This window comes from Podarcis gaigeae (assembly GCF_964106915.1).
Source record: "Podarcis gaigeae genome assembly, chromosome: 8".
Classification (NCBI taxonomy): Eukaryota; Metazoa; Chordata; class Lepidosauria; order Squamata; family Lacertidae; genus Podarcis; species Podarcis gaigeae.
Window position 1 is genome coordinate 81,820,612 of NC_139684.1, and position 18,806 is coordinate 81,839,417.

Here is an 18,806-nt window from a genome sequence, read left to right on the forward strand (position 1 = left end):
TTTGGAACATTATGGAACAGTAACTTGTTAAAAGACTGAAAGACCGTTGCGCCATAAATCTTAATCAAAAGAAGGAGAGTTTGTGTGTGTCGAAAGAGTTGAAAGACTCTTTATTAGAAGAAACAAGGTCCACGCGGGAGTGCCGGGTCTAATGAACACACCAACTCTTCTTGGCAGGTAATGCCCCTATGAGGCAGTTGTGGAGACTGAAGGTGCCCACCTTCCCACAGCTGCCTAAGCCGCCTCCTCTCCTGGGTCCTTCCCAAGCAATCTGAGGCTATACTGGCGTGTCTGCTCCTCCAGCGTCATACCTCTCCTAATTCTGGGAGACCAGGAGGGAAGGAGAGCTTATTGCAGCAAGAGGGGGAGAAACCCTGTCTTCTTCAGCCCAGCTCATCTCTGCCTCTTGGCCTCTCTCCTCCTGCTTCTGATTCGGGACTTTTCTCTGCCACAGACTCCCACTCACCAAGCCCTGTCACCTCTCCAGTTTCTGACACCTCCCTTTCTTTTCCATCTGATCACTCATCATCGTCCCACCACCACTCCCCGGGCTCTGAGCCTTCTTCCTTTCCCAGTTGGTTCCTGCCACCATCCCTCTGCATCCATCCATGACAGCCCCTGTATCCAAAATACCCAGGCTGATCTTGAGATGGAGAATGAAATCAAGGATGTACCTAAAGCCAGTGTGGTGTAGTGGTTAAGAGCGGCAGTCACATAATCTGGGGAACCGGGTTCGTGTCTCCGCTCCTCCACATGCAGCTGCTGGGTGACCTTGGGCCAGTCACACTTCTCTGAAGTCTCTCAGCCCCACTCACCTCACAGAGTGTTTATTGTGGGGGAGGAAGGGAAAGGAGGTTGTTAGCCGCTTTGAGACTCCTGAAGGGGAGTGAAAGGCGGGATATCAAATCCAAACTCTTCTTCTTCTTCTTCTTCTTCTTCTTCTTCTTCTAAAGGATGAAGTGTTGCAGTAACGGGTGATTTCAGTTCCCCTCACATCACTGGGGACAATTGTATTCCAGTCACAACGTAGAGGTAAAAATTCTAGATAGCCTGAGCTGTTGTTATTAAACAAAGGTATGAATTGCTACACAGCAGGAAGCCAAAGTGGAATACAGTGGTACCTCGGGTTACGTACGCTTCAGATTACATACACGTGAGGTTACAGACTCCGCTAACCCAGAAATAGTGGTTCAGGTTAAGAACTTTGCATCAGGATGAGAACAGAAATTGTGCGGTGGCAGCGAGAGGCCCAGCCCATTAGCTAAAGTGGTGCTTCAGGTTAAGAACAGTTTCAGGTTAAGAACGGACCTCCGTAACAAATTAAGTACTTAACCTGAGGTACCACTGTACCAGACAAAAAGAGACTACAGTTGTACCTTGGATCCCAAATGCCTTGTTACTCAGATGTTTGGGCTCCTGAACGCTGCAAACCCAGAAGTGAGTGTTCTGGTTTGCGATCGGTCTTTGGAACCTGAACATCCAACAAGGCTTCCGGGTCTTCCGATTGGCTGCAGGAGCTTCCTGCAGCCAATCAGAAGCCGTGCTTTGGTTTCTGAACGTTTTGGAAGTCGAACGGACTTCTGGAACGGATTTCGTTTGACTTCCAAGGTACAACTGTACTGTAAAATGCAAGCTCTAAAAACAATAAAAGCAATTCAATGAACTAAATCCCTACAAACTCCAAAACAGCAAAACAGTTTCTTCAGATGTAAAAATGATATTCTGTAAATGGCTGGGTCCTACTCCTCAGAGGAAGCCTTCTGAAACAAAAATGTATTCCATAGGTGCCTAAACATCACGAAGGTCGACACCTACCTGATTTTGTTGGTAACTGATTCTAGAGAGCTGGAGCTGCAGCACTAAAAACTTGGTTTCTAGTATAGACTCAGTGCAAGCCTGGGCCATATGGTTCTCTCAGCACGGCCCCATCTGAGTAGTGCAGCGGCAGGGCAGGGAAATAATTTCCCAGCCAGCGGGCAGACCTGGGACCTGCTGCATGCAATCACATGCTCTACCTCCAAGCTAAGACCGTTCACAGCTTCCTGCCATAGAAATTGTCTTGCTGACGGGGGGGGGGGGGGGCATTGGGTATTGAAGCCCAATATTTCCTCAATTTCCTATTATTTTTTTGAAAAGTTGCCGCTCCCCTTATTTCCTTCCCTTATTTAATTTATTAAATTTGTTAGTTGCTTTATCTTGCAACCCAAAAGCATCTGGCGGCTCCCTCACTGTGAGAAGTAAGGTTACAGGGAACCAGGCAGAGGGCCTTCTCAGTGGTGGCGCCCGCCCTGTGGAATGCTCTCCCATCAGATGTCAAGGAAATAAATACTATCTGACTTCTAGAAAACACCTGAAGGCAGCCCTGTTTAGGGAAGTTTTTAATGTCGGATGTTTTATCGCTTTTTAAAAATTATTAATTCTGTTGGGAGCTGCCCAGAGTGGCTGGGGAAACCCAGCCAGCTGGGTGAGGTATAAATTATTATTAGTATTATTATTAATATTATTATTATTATTTTCAAAGCTGACCAGAGTGAGTGGCTGGGACAACCCAGTCAGATGGCCAGGGTAAAACTAACCTAACCTAACAAACACAACACAACACAGCCCGCTTTTGCGAGGGTTCTTCTCCACTTAAAAGAAATGCGCTTCCAACCCTCGCCCTGTGGGGTGGAATTCTCCCCGGAACCAAAGCCTCTCGGCGCCGCGGAGGAGGATCCCGTTCCTCGACGCACCGCCGGAACCGGAAGTTCCTACTAGCTGGTGTTTAGGTATCGGTTCGCCTTCCCCCGCGAGCGGAGACGGGTGTCGCGGCATGGAGGCAGGAGGGGCCGAGCCCCGAGAGCCGCCTTCCCCAGGTGAGCGCCCCCGTTCCGGCGCGCTGAGGACGGGGCGGAGGCGGTGTTGCGCTCAAATGGGCCCCCACGCCCCTTGCCTCCCTCTTCTTGCTCCCTGATCCCCACCCGCCTCAGTTCTTCTTTCTCCCCACTTTTCAGTCTTCCCTGAGTGGGTGGAGAGAGTCCTAGTCTCTGGAGAGAAGGGAGGAGAAAGTGTGGGAAGGCGGTGATTTGGACATGAAACGACAGTATGCACGAGCCCTTCGGCTGCCATCCTTTTTATTGTGCGATCCTTATGAGAGAGAGAGAGAGAGAGAGAGAGAGAGAGAGAGAGAGAGAGAGAGGGGTCTTTATTTGCACCATCCAGTTGCCATAGCAATGAAATGAAATGCTTGGGCTGTAAGACGCCGCTCACCCCCTTCAGTGATCTTGCCAGCCCTCCAACATTTCCCTGATGAAAACAGGGACATCCTATTCCAGGGGTCAGCAAACTTTTTCAGCAGGGGGCCGGTCCAGTGTCCCTCAGACCTTGTGGGGGGCCAGACTATATTTTGGAGGGTGTGTGTGAAATGAATGAGTTCCTATGCCCCACAAAAACCCGGAGACACATTTTAAATAAAAGGACACATTTTACTCATGTAAAAACAACAGGCAGACCCCACAAATAACCCAGAGATGCATTTTAAATAAAAGGACACATTCTACTCATGTAAAAACACACTGATTCCCGGACCGTCCGCGGGCCGGATTGAGAAGGCAATTGGGCCGGATTCGGCCCCGGGGCCTTAGTTTGCCTATCCCTGTGGACCTCTTCCATCATAACAACAATGATGATAGTAGTAATTTTCTTACTTGTACCTCTGCTCATCTGACTTGGTTGCCCCAGCCACTCTGGGCGGCTTCCAACATATATATTAAAAACAAAAAATTAAAAAACTTCCTCAGATAGGGCTGCCTTCAGATGTCTTCTAAAGGTTGTATAGTGACCTATCTCCTTGGCTCGGAGGTTGCATAACTCCACACCCTCTAACATTTCTCCGCTGAAAATAGGGACATCCTAAGGGTTAAACTACAGAGCCTAGGATGTGCCGATCAGAAGGTCGGCGGTTCGAATCCCCACGACGGGGTGAGCTCCCGTTGCTCGGTCCTTGCTCCTGCCCACCTAGCCATTCAAAAGCACGTCAGAGTGCAAGTAGATCAATAGGTACCACTCCAGCGGGAAGGTAAACGGCGTTTCCGTGCGCTGCTCTGGTTCGCCAGAAGCGGCTTAGTCATGCTGGCCACATGACCCGGAAGCTGTACGCCGGCTCCCTCGGCCAATAAAGCGAGATGAGTGCCGCAACCCCAGAGTCGGCCACGACTGGACCTAATGGTCAGGGGTCCCTTTATCTTTAAGGAAAAGTGGGGCATTCTGTGGTCAAATCAGAAACCAGGACAGCTTCAGTAAATCTGGGACTCCCTGGAAAATAGGGACACTTGGACGGTCTGAATGATGTGTGGTAGCAGTTTCACTGGCACTAATTGGAATTTTTCTGTCTTTCCAGTTGTCGGCTCCCAAGCGGGTGTAGAGGAAGGCAACCCAGACAGAGGGATGCTTGAAAGCGGTCTTCCGGACAACATTGAGGCTGCAAAGCCACTGGACTCCGCAGAAGAGATGGTGGGAATCCTAGTGCCCACAGACTGCCTTCCAAAGGACAGCGGTGCTCCCGATGAGACTTTACAAATGGTCCACAGGGGGGAACAGAAGCCGGATGCTTCAGGTGCCAGTGGCTGTAGGGCAACTAAGAGCTCTCCGCTGCGCCGGCCTCTCTGGGGAGAAGAGATGTCAGGGGTCCCAAACCCACAGAGCTCCCCCTTGAACTGGAATGGGGCATCTAAAGCACCGGGAAGTCGTCTGGAAGAGCACTCATGGAACCCTGGCTCCAGCCTTCCTTCTGGGACGCACGAGGCCATCAGCGCATTTCTTTCCTCCTGCTGGAGTGAGCTGAAGACTGAGCCGCCATCTGCAAATAACCTGAGCAAGCCATCTCAGCAGGGCAGCGGAGAATCAGAGGTTATGGCTACTGAAGACACGCCATCTAATGGCGGGAAGGCCTCTAGCACCAAACAGCCCCACTGGGGCAGCGGAAAGCCGGAGTCTGTTGGCTCCAGTTCGCAGCCTGCTGGACCCGTAGAGGACGACGACGACCCTGCTGTCCTAGCCATGTTCCATGCCGTGGCCAACAGCCGCTTGCCTGTGCGGAGCCAGCAGAAGGACGAGCCGGATTTCACGCCCGCGCAGAAGCTGGCTATCTTGAGGGATTTGTATCACAGCAAGCCGCTGGTGTTCCTGGAGCGGTTCCGGACGGTCCTGCGAGAGGAACACCTGCCTTGCTTCTGCCACCTCTCCGGCAGCTACGAGGCAGACTTCTACTGTGCCGAAGTGCGCAGGGCCGGCCTGGGCAAGACTCGCCACACCCGGGTGCGGAACAAGCGCTACGCAGCCCTGCAGCAGCTCATACAAGGTACTGGGCCTTCAGATCCTGGTTCCGTTCTGGGAAGGGATTAGAACAGGGGCCAGCAAACTTTTTCAGCAGGGGGCCAGTCCACTATCCCTCAGACCTTGAGGGGGGGGGGGCGGGATATACAGTGGTACCTCAGGTTAAGAACTTAATTCGGAGGTCCGTTCTTAACATGAAACTGTTCGTAACTGAGGTACCACTTTAGCTAATGGGGCCTCCCGCTGCCACCGCACCACCGCTGCGTGATTTCTGTTCTCATCCTGAAGCATCCTGAAGTTCTTAACCCGAGGTACTATTTTTGGGTTAGCGGAATCTGTAACCTGAAGCATCTGTAACCTGAAGCATACATAACCCGAGGTACCACTGTATTTTGAAAAATATATATTAATGTATTCCTATGCCCCACAAATAATCCAGACATGCATTTTAAATAAAAGCACACATTCTACTCATGTAAAAACACGCTGATTCCCGGACGAAGGCGATTAGGCTGGATCCAGCCCATGGGTCTTAGCTATGGATTAGAATCATAGCATTGTGGACGGGAACACAGAGCTCCTCTCGTCCAGCCCATTCAAATGCAGGAATCTTTTTGCTCAAACCCACAACCCTGAGATGTAGAGGCTCATGCTGTGCTGAACAAGCTCTTCCAGTTGTGCTCATGCTTAGAGTGTCTCTTGAGTAGCATGACGATGGCGGTGGGCAAGATAGAGCCAGGATCCCTGGTTTGGCCACTGATCTGTGGAACCCTTTCATCCTCTTTCATCCCGCTTTGGTTGCCTGGCTGCCAAAAAGCAGAGGAGGAGGGTGGGCAGCATCTGTGTTAGCCCAGCGGAGAGACAAGGGAAGTTGAGGCAGGAGCTGTGAGAGGGAGAAGAGAGGGCCTCAGAGGAGCTGCCACTTCCCTGAGGCCCAGAGTTCAGCCTTTGCTCCCGTCCTGCACCCAGCACCCCAAAATCCAGGAGAGGCCTTTCATGGAGCTTGGAACACTTTGCTCTGAGCCTGGAAGACTCCCTTTCCATACCTTCTTAGGCAGGAGTGGGAAACCCAACTTCCACCATCCTCAGCCTGCATGAGGGAAGATGGGGGAATTGTGATCATTCTTATTATTTATTAAATATCTTCATCTGAAGATCTCACACAGAATAAAAATAATATATAAAAAACACACATGCAGCAGAAACAAGAACAAACGGAACCCATAACTCCCTCTCCCATAAGCACATTTGTTTTTGTTAGATCATTTTTATTAATTTTCCAATAAAAGACATCCAATTAACATATCAAATCATAATCCAATAAAAAAAACTAAAATAAAAGAGGTTGAATTATCTTCCGAATTGTAATTTTAATTTTTGCGACTTCCCACAGTCTGAACCTTGAAGCATGTCCGAATCTCAATCCTGCCTCTCGTCGATATTTCCATATTTCCACATCTCGGTTTTAACTCTCCAAACTTCTTTGTCTCTGGCTCTGCGATCCTCAATCATGGCAGAAAACATAGAACCTTTCATCCGTCGAATACAGCTTTATTGTGTAATATACCGTACTTTTTCAACTGTCTTTTTGCTGGCATAGCTGCATCTGGCTCCATTCCAGTCCGGGCTGTTATCCACCCACAAGCACATTTTAATAGGAATCGGCCCTCCGGATATTCCTAGAACTGTAGAATTGGAAGGGACCCCGAGAGTCATCTAGTCCAACCCCCTGCAATGCCAGAATCTCAGCTAAAGCATCCATGGCAGACGTTGGACTACAAGTCCCATCATCCCTGACCACTAGCCATGCTGGCTGGGGCCGATGGTAGTTGGATCCCAACAGCACCTGGAGGGACACAGCCTCTCCACCCCTGCTCTAAGGTTTTGCAGGAGTAAAAAAAGTGGAAGGGGGAGATGGATGCTTTGGCAGGGGGGATGGGGTGTACGTCACACAAACCTGTTAAGCAATTGGTCCCTGACCTCTCCCATGCCCTTACTGCACATGATGTGCTGCAGTGTGGGGAAGCACTGGTGCTCTCTGCCCCGGTTGTCATTCTCCCCACAGGAAGCTGCAGTAGCCTTGATCCCCTGAACTCTGGCCTGCAGTAGTAGTAGTAGTAGTAGTAGTAGTAGTTGTTGTTGTTGTTGTTGTTGTTGTCCTATACCCTGCCAATCAGACTGGGTTGCCCCAGCGACTCTGGGCAGCTTCCAACAAAAAACACAGGGAATTCCACAGCAACTCTTGGCAGAATTAGACTGATCCCTGTATTGTATAAATGTACCGTATTTTTCGCTCTATAAGACGCACCAGACCACAAGACGCACCTAGTTTTTGGAGGAGGAAAACAAGAAAAAAAATATTCTGAATCCCAGAAGCCAGAACAGGAAGAGGGATCGCTGCGCAGTGAAAGCAGCAATCCCTCTTGCTGTTCTGGCTTCTGTGATAGCTGCGCAGCCTGCATTCGCTCCATAAGATGCACACACATTTCCCCTTACTTTTTAGGAGGGAAAAAGTGAGTCTTATAGAGCAAAAAATACGGTAAGTTCGTAGGGAGGTAAAAAGAAATGATATAAGTAATATGTAACTGTGCGGTATAAAGTACAGTGGTACCTCGGGTTACAGACGCTTCAGGTTACAAACTCCGCTAACCCAGAAATAGTACCTCCGGTTAAGAACTTTGCTTCAGGATGAGAACAGAAATTGCGTGGCGGCGGCAGCGGGAGGCCCCATTAGCTAAAGTGGTACCTCAGGTTAAGAACAGTTTCAGGTTAAGAATGGACCTCCGGAACGGATTAAGTTCTTAACCCAAGGTACCACTGTAATGGATAGATTAAGTACAGTGAGATTAATTGGAAGTCAGTTTTAAATTTCTTCTGCATAAGTTTTATAGTTGTGTTCTGTATCAGGAGTATATAGTGGTACCTCAGGTTAAGTACTTAATTCGTTCTGAAGGTCCGTTCTTAACCTGAAACTGTTCTTAACCTGAGGCACCACTTTAGCTAATGGGGCCTCCTGCTGCTGCCGCACCACCGGAGCATGATTTCTGTTCTCATCCTGAAGCAAAGTACTTAACTTGAGGTAATATTTCTGGGTTAGTGGAGTCTGTAACCTGAAGTATATATAACCTGAAGCGTATGTAACCTGAGGTACCACTGTATATGATGATAATTATATTAATCTTCTTGTATCTTATAGTGTGGTGGTTTGTTTGATTCTTCTGTTATTTGTTTGTTTGTTTGTTTGTTTGATCGATTGATTGATTGATTGATTGATTGATTGATTGATTGATTGTATGTTTGTTTGTTTGCTTCTATGTACTGTGGTACCTTGGGTTAAGTACTTAATTCATTCTGGAGGTCCGTTCTTGGACCCAAGGTGCTATTTCTGGGTTAGCGGAGTCTGTAACCTGAAGCGTATGTAACCCAAGGTACCACTGTTCTTTCATAAATGTATTTATTTTAAATTAATAAAGGTAATTTTTTAAAAAAAGGAAATTCCACAACACCAAGCATGGAAAGCTTCTCGAAACAAGCCCCATGCCTGCTTCTCTCTTGCTGCCCGCAGGTGGGGAGTACTTCAGCGACGAGCAAATGCGCTGCCGGGAGCCGCTTCTCTATGAGCAGTACATCGGGCAGTACCTGAGCGACGAGGAGATGCAGGCCCTGGGCAGCGGCAAGCTGGAGACCTCCTGCTCTCTCTCGGGTGTCCTCCTGGACTCCTACCAGGAGCAGGTCATCCAGCGGCGGCTGCAGGTCCAGCAGGAGCAGGAGGAGGCCTGCAAAGAGGAGGAAGAGGAAGACAGCGATGGTGAAGGTTGGTCAAGAAGAGGGGTAGGATCTAGTGGGAGACCTTCCCAGCCTGGGGGAATAGTTAAGACTATGAAACTCGCGGCTCCAGGAGGTAGCGATCGCCTCCAAACTGGGTGGCTTTAAAAGACGACCGGACACATTCTTCTTTTTCCCTTTTTTTTACAAATTTATTTATTAGATTTTCCAAATTAAAATTCACATTCACATAACATCATACTATATAGAAACAAGATTCCTGAGAGTCTCCTGGACTTCCCTCCTCCCCTTTGTGGGTCTTTTCGTTATTCCTTTCCTTCTGCATCTTTTATAATGATCCAAATTTTTGTAGCTCCATTACGTCATGGTCAAGAGGCAGCGATGCTTCTGAACACTAGTTGCTGGAAATCACAGGAGGGGAGAGATCTTGGGTCCCGCTTGCGGGTTTCCCACAGGCATCTATCATGAGAACGGGATGTTGGACTACATTGGCCACTGGCCTGATCCAGTAAAGCTATTCTTATATTTGTATGGGGGCAGCATACCAGGGGTGGGTGCCCAAGGCTAAAAGTGAGTGGGGCAAATTTATTATTTATACCCCGCCCATCTGGCTGGGTTTCCCCAGCCACTCTGGGCGGCTTCCAACAGAATATTAAAATACAATAACCTATTAAACATTAAAAGCTTCCCTAAACAGAGCTGTCTTCAGATGTCTTCTAAAAGTCTGGTAGTTGTTTTTCTCTTTGACATCTGGTGGGAGGGCGTTCCACAGGGCGGGTGCCACCACCGAGAAGGCCCTCTGCCTGGTTCCCTGGTTTCCTTTCTCCAAGGAAAGTCACAGGTTTCTGTATGCACTGGCCCTGCCCCTTGTGAACATCCCTCCATCCTCCCTTTGGGCAAGGAAGAGGCACCAGTGCTGTCCAGGGACCCTAGCCAGCCGGGAAATGCATCTGAGGCGGGCCATTGAGGAGCATAGATAGGGATTGTGGCCTTGGGAGGCGTCTCAGGGGCCCTAGAGCAGGAGAGGCCTGGAGGTCTCATCCAGTGATTTGAGCAGCACAGCAGCAAATCCAGGGCTTTGGGAGGAAGAGCAAAAGCGCTTTTGATATGAGCATGAGGACTGGAGGACCGGTCTCTTGGGCTCATTTGGGTTCCCGAGAGATGGAGGTAGGACAACCAGGACTGTGGCATCCTCTGGGCTGGGAATGTTGTTGTTTTTTAAGGGTGCGGGGAGGAAGGGTAGCTTATCTCCAGCTCCAGGAGGCTGTTGTAAACAAAAATTGCCCTTTTCCCTTATGGGGTATCCAAGAGCCCAGATAGAGTCCTTACATAGGTTCCCTATTGGTAGGAGAAAATAACAGAGGCCAACCAGAGAATATTGAGAAGCAAAGCAGCTAGTAAGCTTGATCTTTATTGATCTGTTGCAACAGGGTGCTTCCCTCACCCGCAGGAGAGGAAGAGGACCCAGAACAATGGCCTGCAAGGCCTTATAAAGACTATTGAAATTGTCACCCTGTAGATCAAGACCACCCCCAGAAACATCATACATACATCACAGAAGGGGTGTAACCTAAGGCTACCCCTCAGATACATCATACCTACATCACAGAAAAGGCGGTCTAAACAGAAATTTGAATATTGTTTTTCTCCTGTTGTTGTTTATCTCCTGTCTGGCAGGTTACTTGATTGGATTGCCTGGGGAGCCTGGCCAGTCTTTTGTAGTGATAAATACTTAGTTCCTGGGCCAGGTCACAGGCTCACACCCTATTCATATCTTAAATGTGCCCTTAAGACAGGATATGTGAGGAAAGAGACAATGGGGAGGTTTTCCACTTTGACCTTGCAGAGAAAACATTTGGTCACTTTAGGAATCAAAATGGTTCCAGGTTGGCCTTCCTGTGCTGATCTATGTACGTGCGCTTATGAACATTACCATATATCTAAGACCATAAAATTCCTATCACAAGGCTCACTGAGTCCACTCTTCCCTCTCTAGACAAGGCCTCTGACCTGGATATGGAGGATTGGGTCCCTGAAGAGGAGGAGAAGGCCTACCTGCGGGAAGAGTTCACCAGCCGCATGTACCAGCGCTTCCTCGACGGCAAGGATAGGGACTTCAACTACAGGTGAGGAATCAGGGCGGGACATCAGCAGATAGGTCCTTTCACTCTTTGCTGTGGGCGTTTCTCTGTATCACTTGGGTGACGAGCCGCCGCCACTGAAAAACACATGAATCCAGGGTTCTATCTCCTGCAACTAATCTGGTGCCTTCCAGGTGTTTGGGGAACAGCTCGATGGAACAATGACTACAGCTGTACAAATGGTTCTCATGCCCCTAGTTTATTTGAATGGGTGATCTTTTGTATGTTGCTGTACACTGGCTCCCGGTGGAGTATTGGGTCAGGTTCAAGGTGCTGGTTTTGACCTTTAAAGCCCTTTGTGGCTTAGGGCCCTCGTATTCACGGGATCGTCTCTCCTGGTATGCCCCGCAGAGGACCTTAGGGTCCATGAATAATCATAGTTTAGAGGTCCCGGGCCATAAGGAAGTCAGATTATCCTCCACCAGGGCCAGGGCCTTCTCAGTGATGGCTCCGACCTGGTGGAATGCTCTGTCCCATGAGACCAGGGCCCTGCAGGATTTAACTTCCTTCCGCAGGGCTTGTAAGACAGAACTATTCCGTCTGGATTTCAATTTGAACTTAGCCTGATCTTCTATTCCCCTTCCTTCCCTCCCCCTCCCCTTTTTATGAAGATTACCCGCTCTGGGATCCCACAGCTAATTCTCCCCATATCTCCTCACCGGCCCAAATAGGACTAATTTAGCCAGCTAGCCCTGGTGATCATCTAATGTTTATTGGATGGATTTCCCCCCTAAATTGATTTTTGATTTTTGATTTTATTGTTATTCACATTTTATACCGTATTTTATGCTGGTTTTTTGTAGCATCAATTAAGTGTTTTAAATTTGTTGTTAGCCGCCCTGAGCCCGGTTTTCTGAACCGGGAAGGGTGGGGTATAAATTATTATTATTATTATTATTATTATTATTATTATTATTATTATTACTATTACACTGGTTCAGTGATTTCTGCCTGCAAAGCAGTTTATAAATGGACAAATAAAGAAACGAGATGATTCCTGGCCCAGCCAGTGTCTCACGTCTCGCATTGCACAAAACTCAGAGGTGGAGAGTGCCCCTCACTTCCACCCTGGATGAGACAGACAGACCCAGGTCCCTCTTCCGTTACCCACCCCAGTCCTGTGCCCTCCAATTGTTGCTGGACTCAAGCTCCCCATTCAGGACAACCAAGATGGCCAGTGGTCAGGTGCGGTGGGAGTCCTCGTCATCATCTGATGGGCTCCAGAACACGGAAGGGTGATCTAGAACATGCAGAGAGTGTGGAGCAAGGGAGAGGGGCATTCTCTTCTTGCCAGACTTTGGAGCAGGAGCAGCCAATGTTGCGAGACTCCAAATCTCATCAGGCCCCCGTGGTCAGGGATGATGGGATCTGTAGTCCAACCGGCGGTGGAGAGCACAGATTGGCCACCCCTGCTTTGGAGGCTCCCACCGCACTGGGCTTTGGAGACTCTGAGGAGCAGTGAAGATCTTGCATTGCTTCCCCTCTGCCTTACACTCCCTGGACACGCCGGGGGGCTTGTGGGGGCATGCATGGAAGCAACCACAGATCGTGGCTGGCTCTGTGGGTCAGCCAAAGCTTGCGGGCCCCTCTCCCTCCCACAGAGCAAGCTGGTTCCTCAGGGCCAACTCCGCAGACCTGAAGCCAGCTTCTGGGTTTGTCAGTGTAAACCTGTGCCTTCTCTCCCTCCAGCGAGGTTGACGAGAACCCCGACTTTGACAACCTGGACATCGTGTCGCGGGATGAGGAGGAACGCTACTTCGATGGGGAAGAGCCGGAAGATGTAGACGCTATGGAAGCAGAGTAGATGGGGCTGAGATCCTGACCCCCCCCCCCAAGGTAGAGGGTGCCAGGATGCAACCGCAAGGAGCCATGTCTTGGCTCTTTCCTTCCCATCTTGTGCAACCTCTATCCTGCCAAACTGGGTGTCTCCGCCAATAGGGATCAGAATGGCACTGGAGTGTAGGCTGAGTTGTCTTTGAGGTCTATGGCAGTGGATGGTCTGTGATGCCTGCAGCTTCTTCTGCCCCCCACCGCTCCTGAGCTCCCCACTTCCCAGTTGCTAAAGAGGGGTAAGGAAGGGAATGTCGCTCCCTGGGACTGGTCATCGGCCGTCTGGATCGGAAGCACCAGGGCAGATCTTGGCTTCCCTTCCATGGCACCACCTTTGCTTCTGGACATCCCTGTCGTAGAGATGTGTCTCTGTTTCTTTCCTGTAAGAAATGGGTCTTCTGTGTTGGAGATGGGGCTAGCCTGAAGCCCAGACCCTCCCGTGCGAAGGACATTGCTGGCTGGCAAGTTGGCTTTTTGCAGTATCTATGTCCGATTGATCATTATTTTTTGCAGCCTTGGACAGCTGAAAATAAACAACCTTTTAAGTAATTTGTTGAGTGGTCTCTTAAAAGTGAGAAGGACCTTTGCCCCATCTTGATTTTGTTTTGCGTTTCCTTAACTGGCTTGCTCACCGTTCCCAGTGGATCGAGGCCATATTTATTTACATCTCTGACCATATCAAAAGTTCGTTGTTATTATTATTTGGTTTTCCCAGCCACTTTGGGCAGCTAAAAAGGTAAAGGAACCCCTGACCACTAGGTCCAGTCCGGGGTTGCGGCGCTCATCTCGCTTTATTGGCTGAGGCAGCTGGCGTACAGCTTCCAAGTCATGTGGCCACTTCTGGTGAACCAGGGCAGCACACAGAAATGCCGTTTACCTTCCCGCCGGAGTGGTACCTATTTATCTACTTGCACTTTGACATGCTTTCGAACTGCTAGGTTGGCAAGAGCAGGGACCAAGCAACGCGAGCTCATCCTGTCATGGGGTTTCGAACCGTTGATGTTCTGATCGGCAAGTTCTAGGCTCCGTGGTTTAACCCACAGCCTCTGGTGCTGGGCAGCTTACAGCATATGTAAAACAAGATGCCCCTAAGCCAGAGATGAGGAACTTGTGGCCCAGGCGTTGCTGGACTGCAACTCCCATTGCCGCTGTCCCTTTGTCCTCATCAGTTGGAGCTGATGGGAGGGGAGCCCAGCACCAGTTTCCCATTAAGGCCCTGAAGGGTTAGGAAAGGGGAGGTGAGAATAGGGAGCAAGTGATCCTTGGAATCAAAGCTTTCCTTCTCCTAGATGGGCTCCCTTCCCAGGTGGATGAGTGCCCCTCACTTCTCTCTACAGCACGTGCAGAAGCCGCCTTCTTGACCATGGGCCCCACTATTGGTCTTGTCCGCTCCATCAGCCAGAGTCTGCGAGTCCCTAACTCACTGAGGTTTTGAGACCCATTGGCTACCCTCACCGGGTTTAGCTGGCCAGTCAAAGCCATTCCCGGGGTGTGGCCGCTGTCACCTGCTGACAGCTTCTGGGAGCCCCAGGTGAGAGCTGAGTGCAGGGTGGGGACCAAAGGGAGACAAACGACCCAAGAACGAGCATGCCTGTTCCCCACCAGAAGTACCACCCCTCCCCTAACACCCAAGATATTCTCCTCCAAAGGCACACTTCTCCATTGTCTTCTGAAACAGACAGGTGCCAGCTATGATCTCTGTAACTGGCTCTTTACTTCTAGCCATGGAACCTAGCATTCTTAGAGAGCCAGTGTGCTGTAGCGGTTAAGAGCGGTAGTCTCGTAATCTGGGGAACCGGATTTGCGTCTCCACTCCTCCACATGCAGCTGCTGGGTGACCTTGGGCCAGTCACACTTCTCTGAAGTCTCTCAGCCCCATTCACCTCACAGAGTGTTTGTTGTGGGGGAGGAAGGGAAAGGAGAATGTTAGCTGCTTTGAGACTCCTTTGGGTAGTGATAAAGTGGGATATCAAATCCAAACTCCTCCTCCTCTTCTTCTTTTTCTTCTTCTTTGACATCTGGTGGGAGGGTGTTCCACAGGGCGGGTGCCACTACCGAGAAGGCCCTCGGCGCTGGACCTCAGCGTCAGGGCAGAACGATGGGGATGGAGACGCTCCTTCAGATATACTGGACCGAGGCTGTTTAAGCCTCTTAGGTGCTGCCTTCAGCTGCAGCAGCGGAATAAGACCTGGCTGGAAGAGGGAGACTGAAGGCTGGAATATAGAATCCCTGGGTGGAGTTTCTTACTCTGAGGATGAGAAGTGCTAGTGTTGTCTGTTGAGCTGGTTGCTGAGAATGTGCTCAACTCTCCCCTTTTGAAAGCAAATGCCAGGAACTCAACCTTGACCAGCTGCGTCCAGGAGGGGGCAGCAACTACTAAGTAATCCAGGGCCAGGATTCCTGGGTTCTCTCCCTGCTACTGGAGAGGAGTGGCATAAGTGCTGAGAGATGGTTTGGGAGATCAGTCCTACAACAACCCAAGCTGAGTCACTTGCCGCATCTCAGTTCCGTAATAGTCAGCGTTCCTCCTTTAGCTATCGTAAAAATAATTCAGTGCTGTGTTTTGGGGGCAGTTTGCAAAAACAGAATAGCAAAATCACAACGGTGATGCGGTGGTGGGACAGTGTTCTCGAAGCTGCCAGCCTGAGTTTGACCAAACTGCGGGAGGCAGTGGAAGACAGGAGTGCCTGGCGTGCTCTGGTCCAGGGGGTCACGAAGAGTCGGACACGACTAAACGACTCAACAACAACAATCATAACTTTAGGACAGGGGTGGGGGAACCTGTCTGACCCTGTGTGCCGGGTCTTTATCTCTGACCCCCCACAGTCTAACCCAAGTGCTGGAGACTTCAGTTCTGCTTTCTCCAGGCTCCATGTGTCCCAGGGAGCTCACATTTCGGGACCTTGTTCATGCACCTGAGCCAAACAGGAATGAACTCCCATCAGCTGATGCACAAGGAGTTCGATCCTGCTTTCTGCAGGCTTTTGGCCGCATCTCTGCATGCCCCACACCTGACATCACATACGATGTGTCAGGTGTGGGGCAGGGGGAGTTGGTTTGGGTGAAACGGCCTTGTGGGTCAAATGTGAAAGGCTGGGAGGCCAAATTTGGCCTGTCGGCCAACGTATTGTGTTTGGATGTTGTTCTTACCCTGTTCTTGCAGCATGCAAACAGAAGCCTGTGGGAAGTCCCTAAGGAAGAAATGAGTGCATAAGATCATTACATGAGGCTGCTGGATGAGGCCAGTGGCCCAACTAGTCTAGCATCCTGTTCTCAGAGTGGCCAATTATTATTATCTTGCAGTTTCCTGTAGCTGGTGGTTGTTGTTTAGTCGTTTAGTTGTGTTCGACTCTTCGTGACTCCACAGGCCAGAGCACACCAGGCACCCCTGTCTTCCACTGCCTCCCGCAGTTTGGTCAAACTCATACTGGTAGCTTCGAGAACACTATCCAACCATCTCGTCCTCTGTCGCCCCCTTCTCCTCGTGCCCTCCATCTTTCCCAACGTCAGGGTCTTTTCCAGGGAGTCTTCTCTTCTCATGAGGTGGTCAAAGTATTGGAGCCTCAGCTTCAGGATCTGTCCTTCCAGTGAGCACTCAGGGCTGATTTCCTTCAGAATGGAGAGGTTTGATCTTCTTGCAGTCCATGGGACCCTCAAGAGTCTCCTCCAGCACCATAATTCAAAAGCATACTTGTAGCTGGCATTCAACAGCATTTCTGCCTCTACTTGTGACAAGTAGCTATCCATACCTCTCCACAAATTTGTGTAACCCGTCTAGGCCCAAGGCTGTCACTTCCTCCTGTGGCAGTGAGTTCCATAAGTTGCTTGCTGTGTAAAGAAGTGCTTTCCTGTATCTTCCAACAGCACCATGTATTCAGAGGACGGCCGGGCACAGGCTCTTTGCACGGGGTCTGAGGTGCTCTTTGCAGAGATAAAGGCACCCGGGAACATCCACTTGAACCGTGAGCTGCCTGCCTAAAGGAAGCTCACTTTCTGGAATCAGATTACAGGTTTTTCCTCCTGCAGGAACTCCTCTACGTCATTTGCAATTGCTTCAGGCTCCTAAATCACCAAAGTCACATGCCCTAGCTGAGGAAGCCTGGAAAGCATGCCCTGACAGTTAGGTGTTTGTTTATTCTTCTAACCTGTGGGGTTTTCAGCGAGAGTGCAAGACTGCGCCATCGCTCAGTGCAAGGACTCTTGCATTTGAAAAGATCGCTGCCCTGGCTGATGTTAATTATTGTTAGGGTGCATTTCTCAAAGGCCTAGAATTCACTATGTTTTATTACTATCCAAAACCAGTTTGAAGTCCGTATCATGCTATCAGTTTTGTAATTTTTGACTGGGCAATGGATCACAAACCAGGATGTGTGTGTGTGTGTGTGTGTGTGTGTGTGTGTGTGTGTGTGATGCAAAAAATCACAATTTGGGGAAAACGGCAAAGCCAGCCAATGCCCGCCTCTACACCCTTATTTCAACCTTATTTAAGGGGCCGCGGGTGGCTCTTTGGGTTAAACCACAGAGCCTAGGACTTGCCGATCAGAAGGTTGGCAGTTCGAGTCCCGCGGCGGGGTAAGCTCCCGTTGCTCGGTCGCGGTTCGAAAGCACGTCAAAGTGCAAGTAGATAAATAGGTACCGCACCGGTGGAAAGGTAAACGGCGTTTCCGTGCGCTGCTCTGGTTTGCCAGAAGCGGCTTAGTCATGCTGGCCACATGACCCGGAAGCTGTACGCCGGCTCCCTCGGCCAATAAAGCAAGATGAGCGCCGCAACCCCAGAGTCAGCCACGACTGGACCTAATGGTCAGGGGTCCCTTTACCTTTACCACCGTTATTTCAGGCATTGTGATATATCAGTAATGTTTAGCTGGTGATATATTGCGATGTTGAAAGCCAGATATTGCCCAGCCCTAGTGTCGTCTTCTTTGGCAATCACTCGTAGCCTAGTAAGATTGTCTTCCATAAACACAGGTTTAACAATGAGTCCGTAAGTGACTGTGGAGGCCAATTCTGGATCCACATGTCCTTCCACAGTGGGGAAATTGGTTTCCGGGCAGGAGCTGATCATGGTGAGGGGTTTGCCAAACATCCTTCCTCTTAGCACGTTTCTCCCTTGCGTCCTGAGTTCAAGCATCTTCAAAGCCCATGACACATTTGGTAAAGGCTGTTCTCCAACTGGAGCACTCGCAGGCTTTCCCAGTTGTCAGTGTTTATACTACATTTTAAAAAATTTAGTGTGGAGCCCACTTGACATAGGCTGGGCGGCGGCCATGTCATGTCATGTTTATGAATGGGTTTACCGCTGCAACTAAAGAGTTCCTGTGCCGAATATTGAAAAATAGTGGCAAGGAGGCAAAGTGTTGCTGCACTTCACACCTGGACATGACTGTAGGTCTCTAGGCTCTGCATAAACTGCCCCCCCCCATAATATCTCCGTAAAATCCTCCTCCTGCTGCTGCTATTGATGCCAGTCCCTACAGAGTTTCCCAATGGCAGAAAAAGGGCATCTGCGAGGGATTTCGGGTGGTGAGAGCCAAGCGTGTCCAGATGTCAGTGGCTGACTGAATGACATCCGTCACAGCAGTCAGGAGCTCCCACTCTGTTTTGTCTTTCCGCCCTTTCCCGCTTGGCTCATCTCTGCTTTTTCCATTTTCCAAACGACTCACAAATGTCTGACTCAGCTCCACCTACAGCATGGGGATTTCCATCGAACTCCTGGCTACGTTTTCCTCCTTGGCA

The 18,806-nt window shown here is 49.8% G+C and overlaps 1 protein-coding gene and 1 long non-coding RNA gene across 3 annotated transcripts in view; one reads left to right on the plus strand and one right to left on the minus strand.

The window, feature by feature from the left end:
• The first annotated feature begins 2,723 nt into the window (after positions 1-2,723).
• CCDC97 (coiled-coil domain containing 97) lies at positions 2,724-13,619 on the plus strand. 2 transcript variants are annotated; one of them, XR_014567756.1, is made up of 5 exons: positions 2,724-2,855; positions 4,379-5,338; positions 8,879-9,127; positions 11,096-11,313; positions 11,647-13,619. XR_014567756.1 is itself a non-coding variant. In XM_083753993.1 (5 exons), the coding sequence occupies exons 1-5, from the start codon at positions 2,813-2,815 to the stop codon at positions 13,042-13,044; spliced, it is 1,497 nt and encodes a 498-aa protein (XP_083610119.1). In that variant the 5' UTR covers positions 2,724-2,812; the 3' UTR covers positions 13,045-13,619. The 2 variants fall into 2 exon arrangements, 1 of the variants encoding a protein (XP_083610119.1); XM_083753993.1 differs by having other exon boundaries at positions 11,096-11,225; positions 12,930-13,619.
• Positions 13,620-14,836: 1,217 nt separating this feature from the next.
• The window catches only part of LOC310851866, a 151,084-nt gene continuing 147,114 nt past the window's right edge, over positions 14,837-18,806 (minus strand). The window contains exon 3 of the long non-coding RNA XR_014567897.1: positions 14,837-15,053. This is a non-coding gene — a long non-coding RNA (uncharacterized lncRNA). The remainder of the gene's footprint in view (positions 15,054-18,806) is intronic.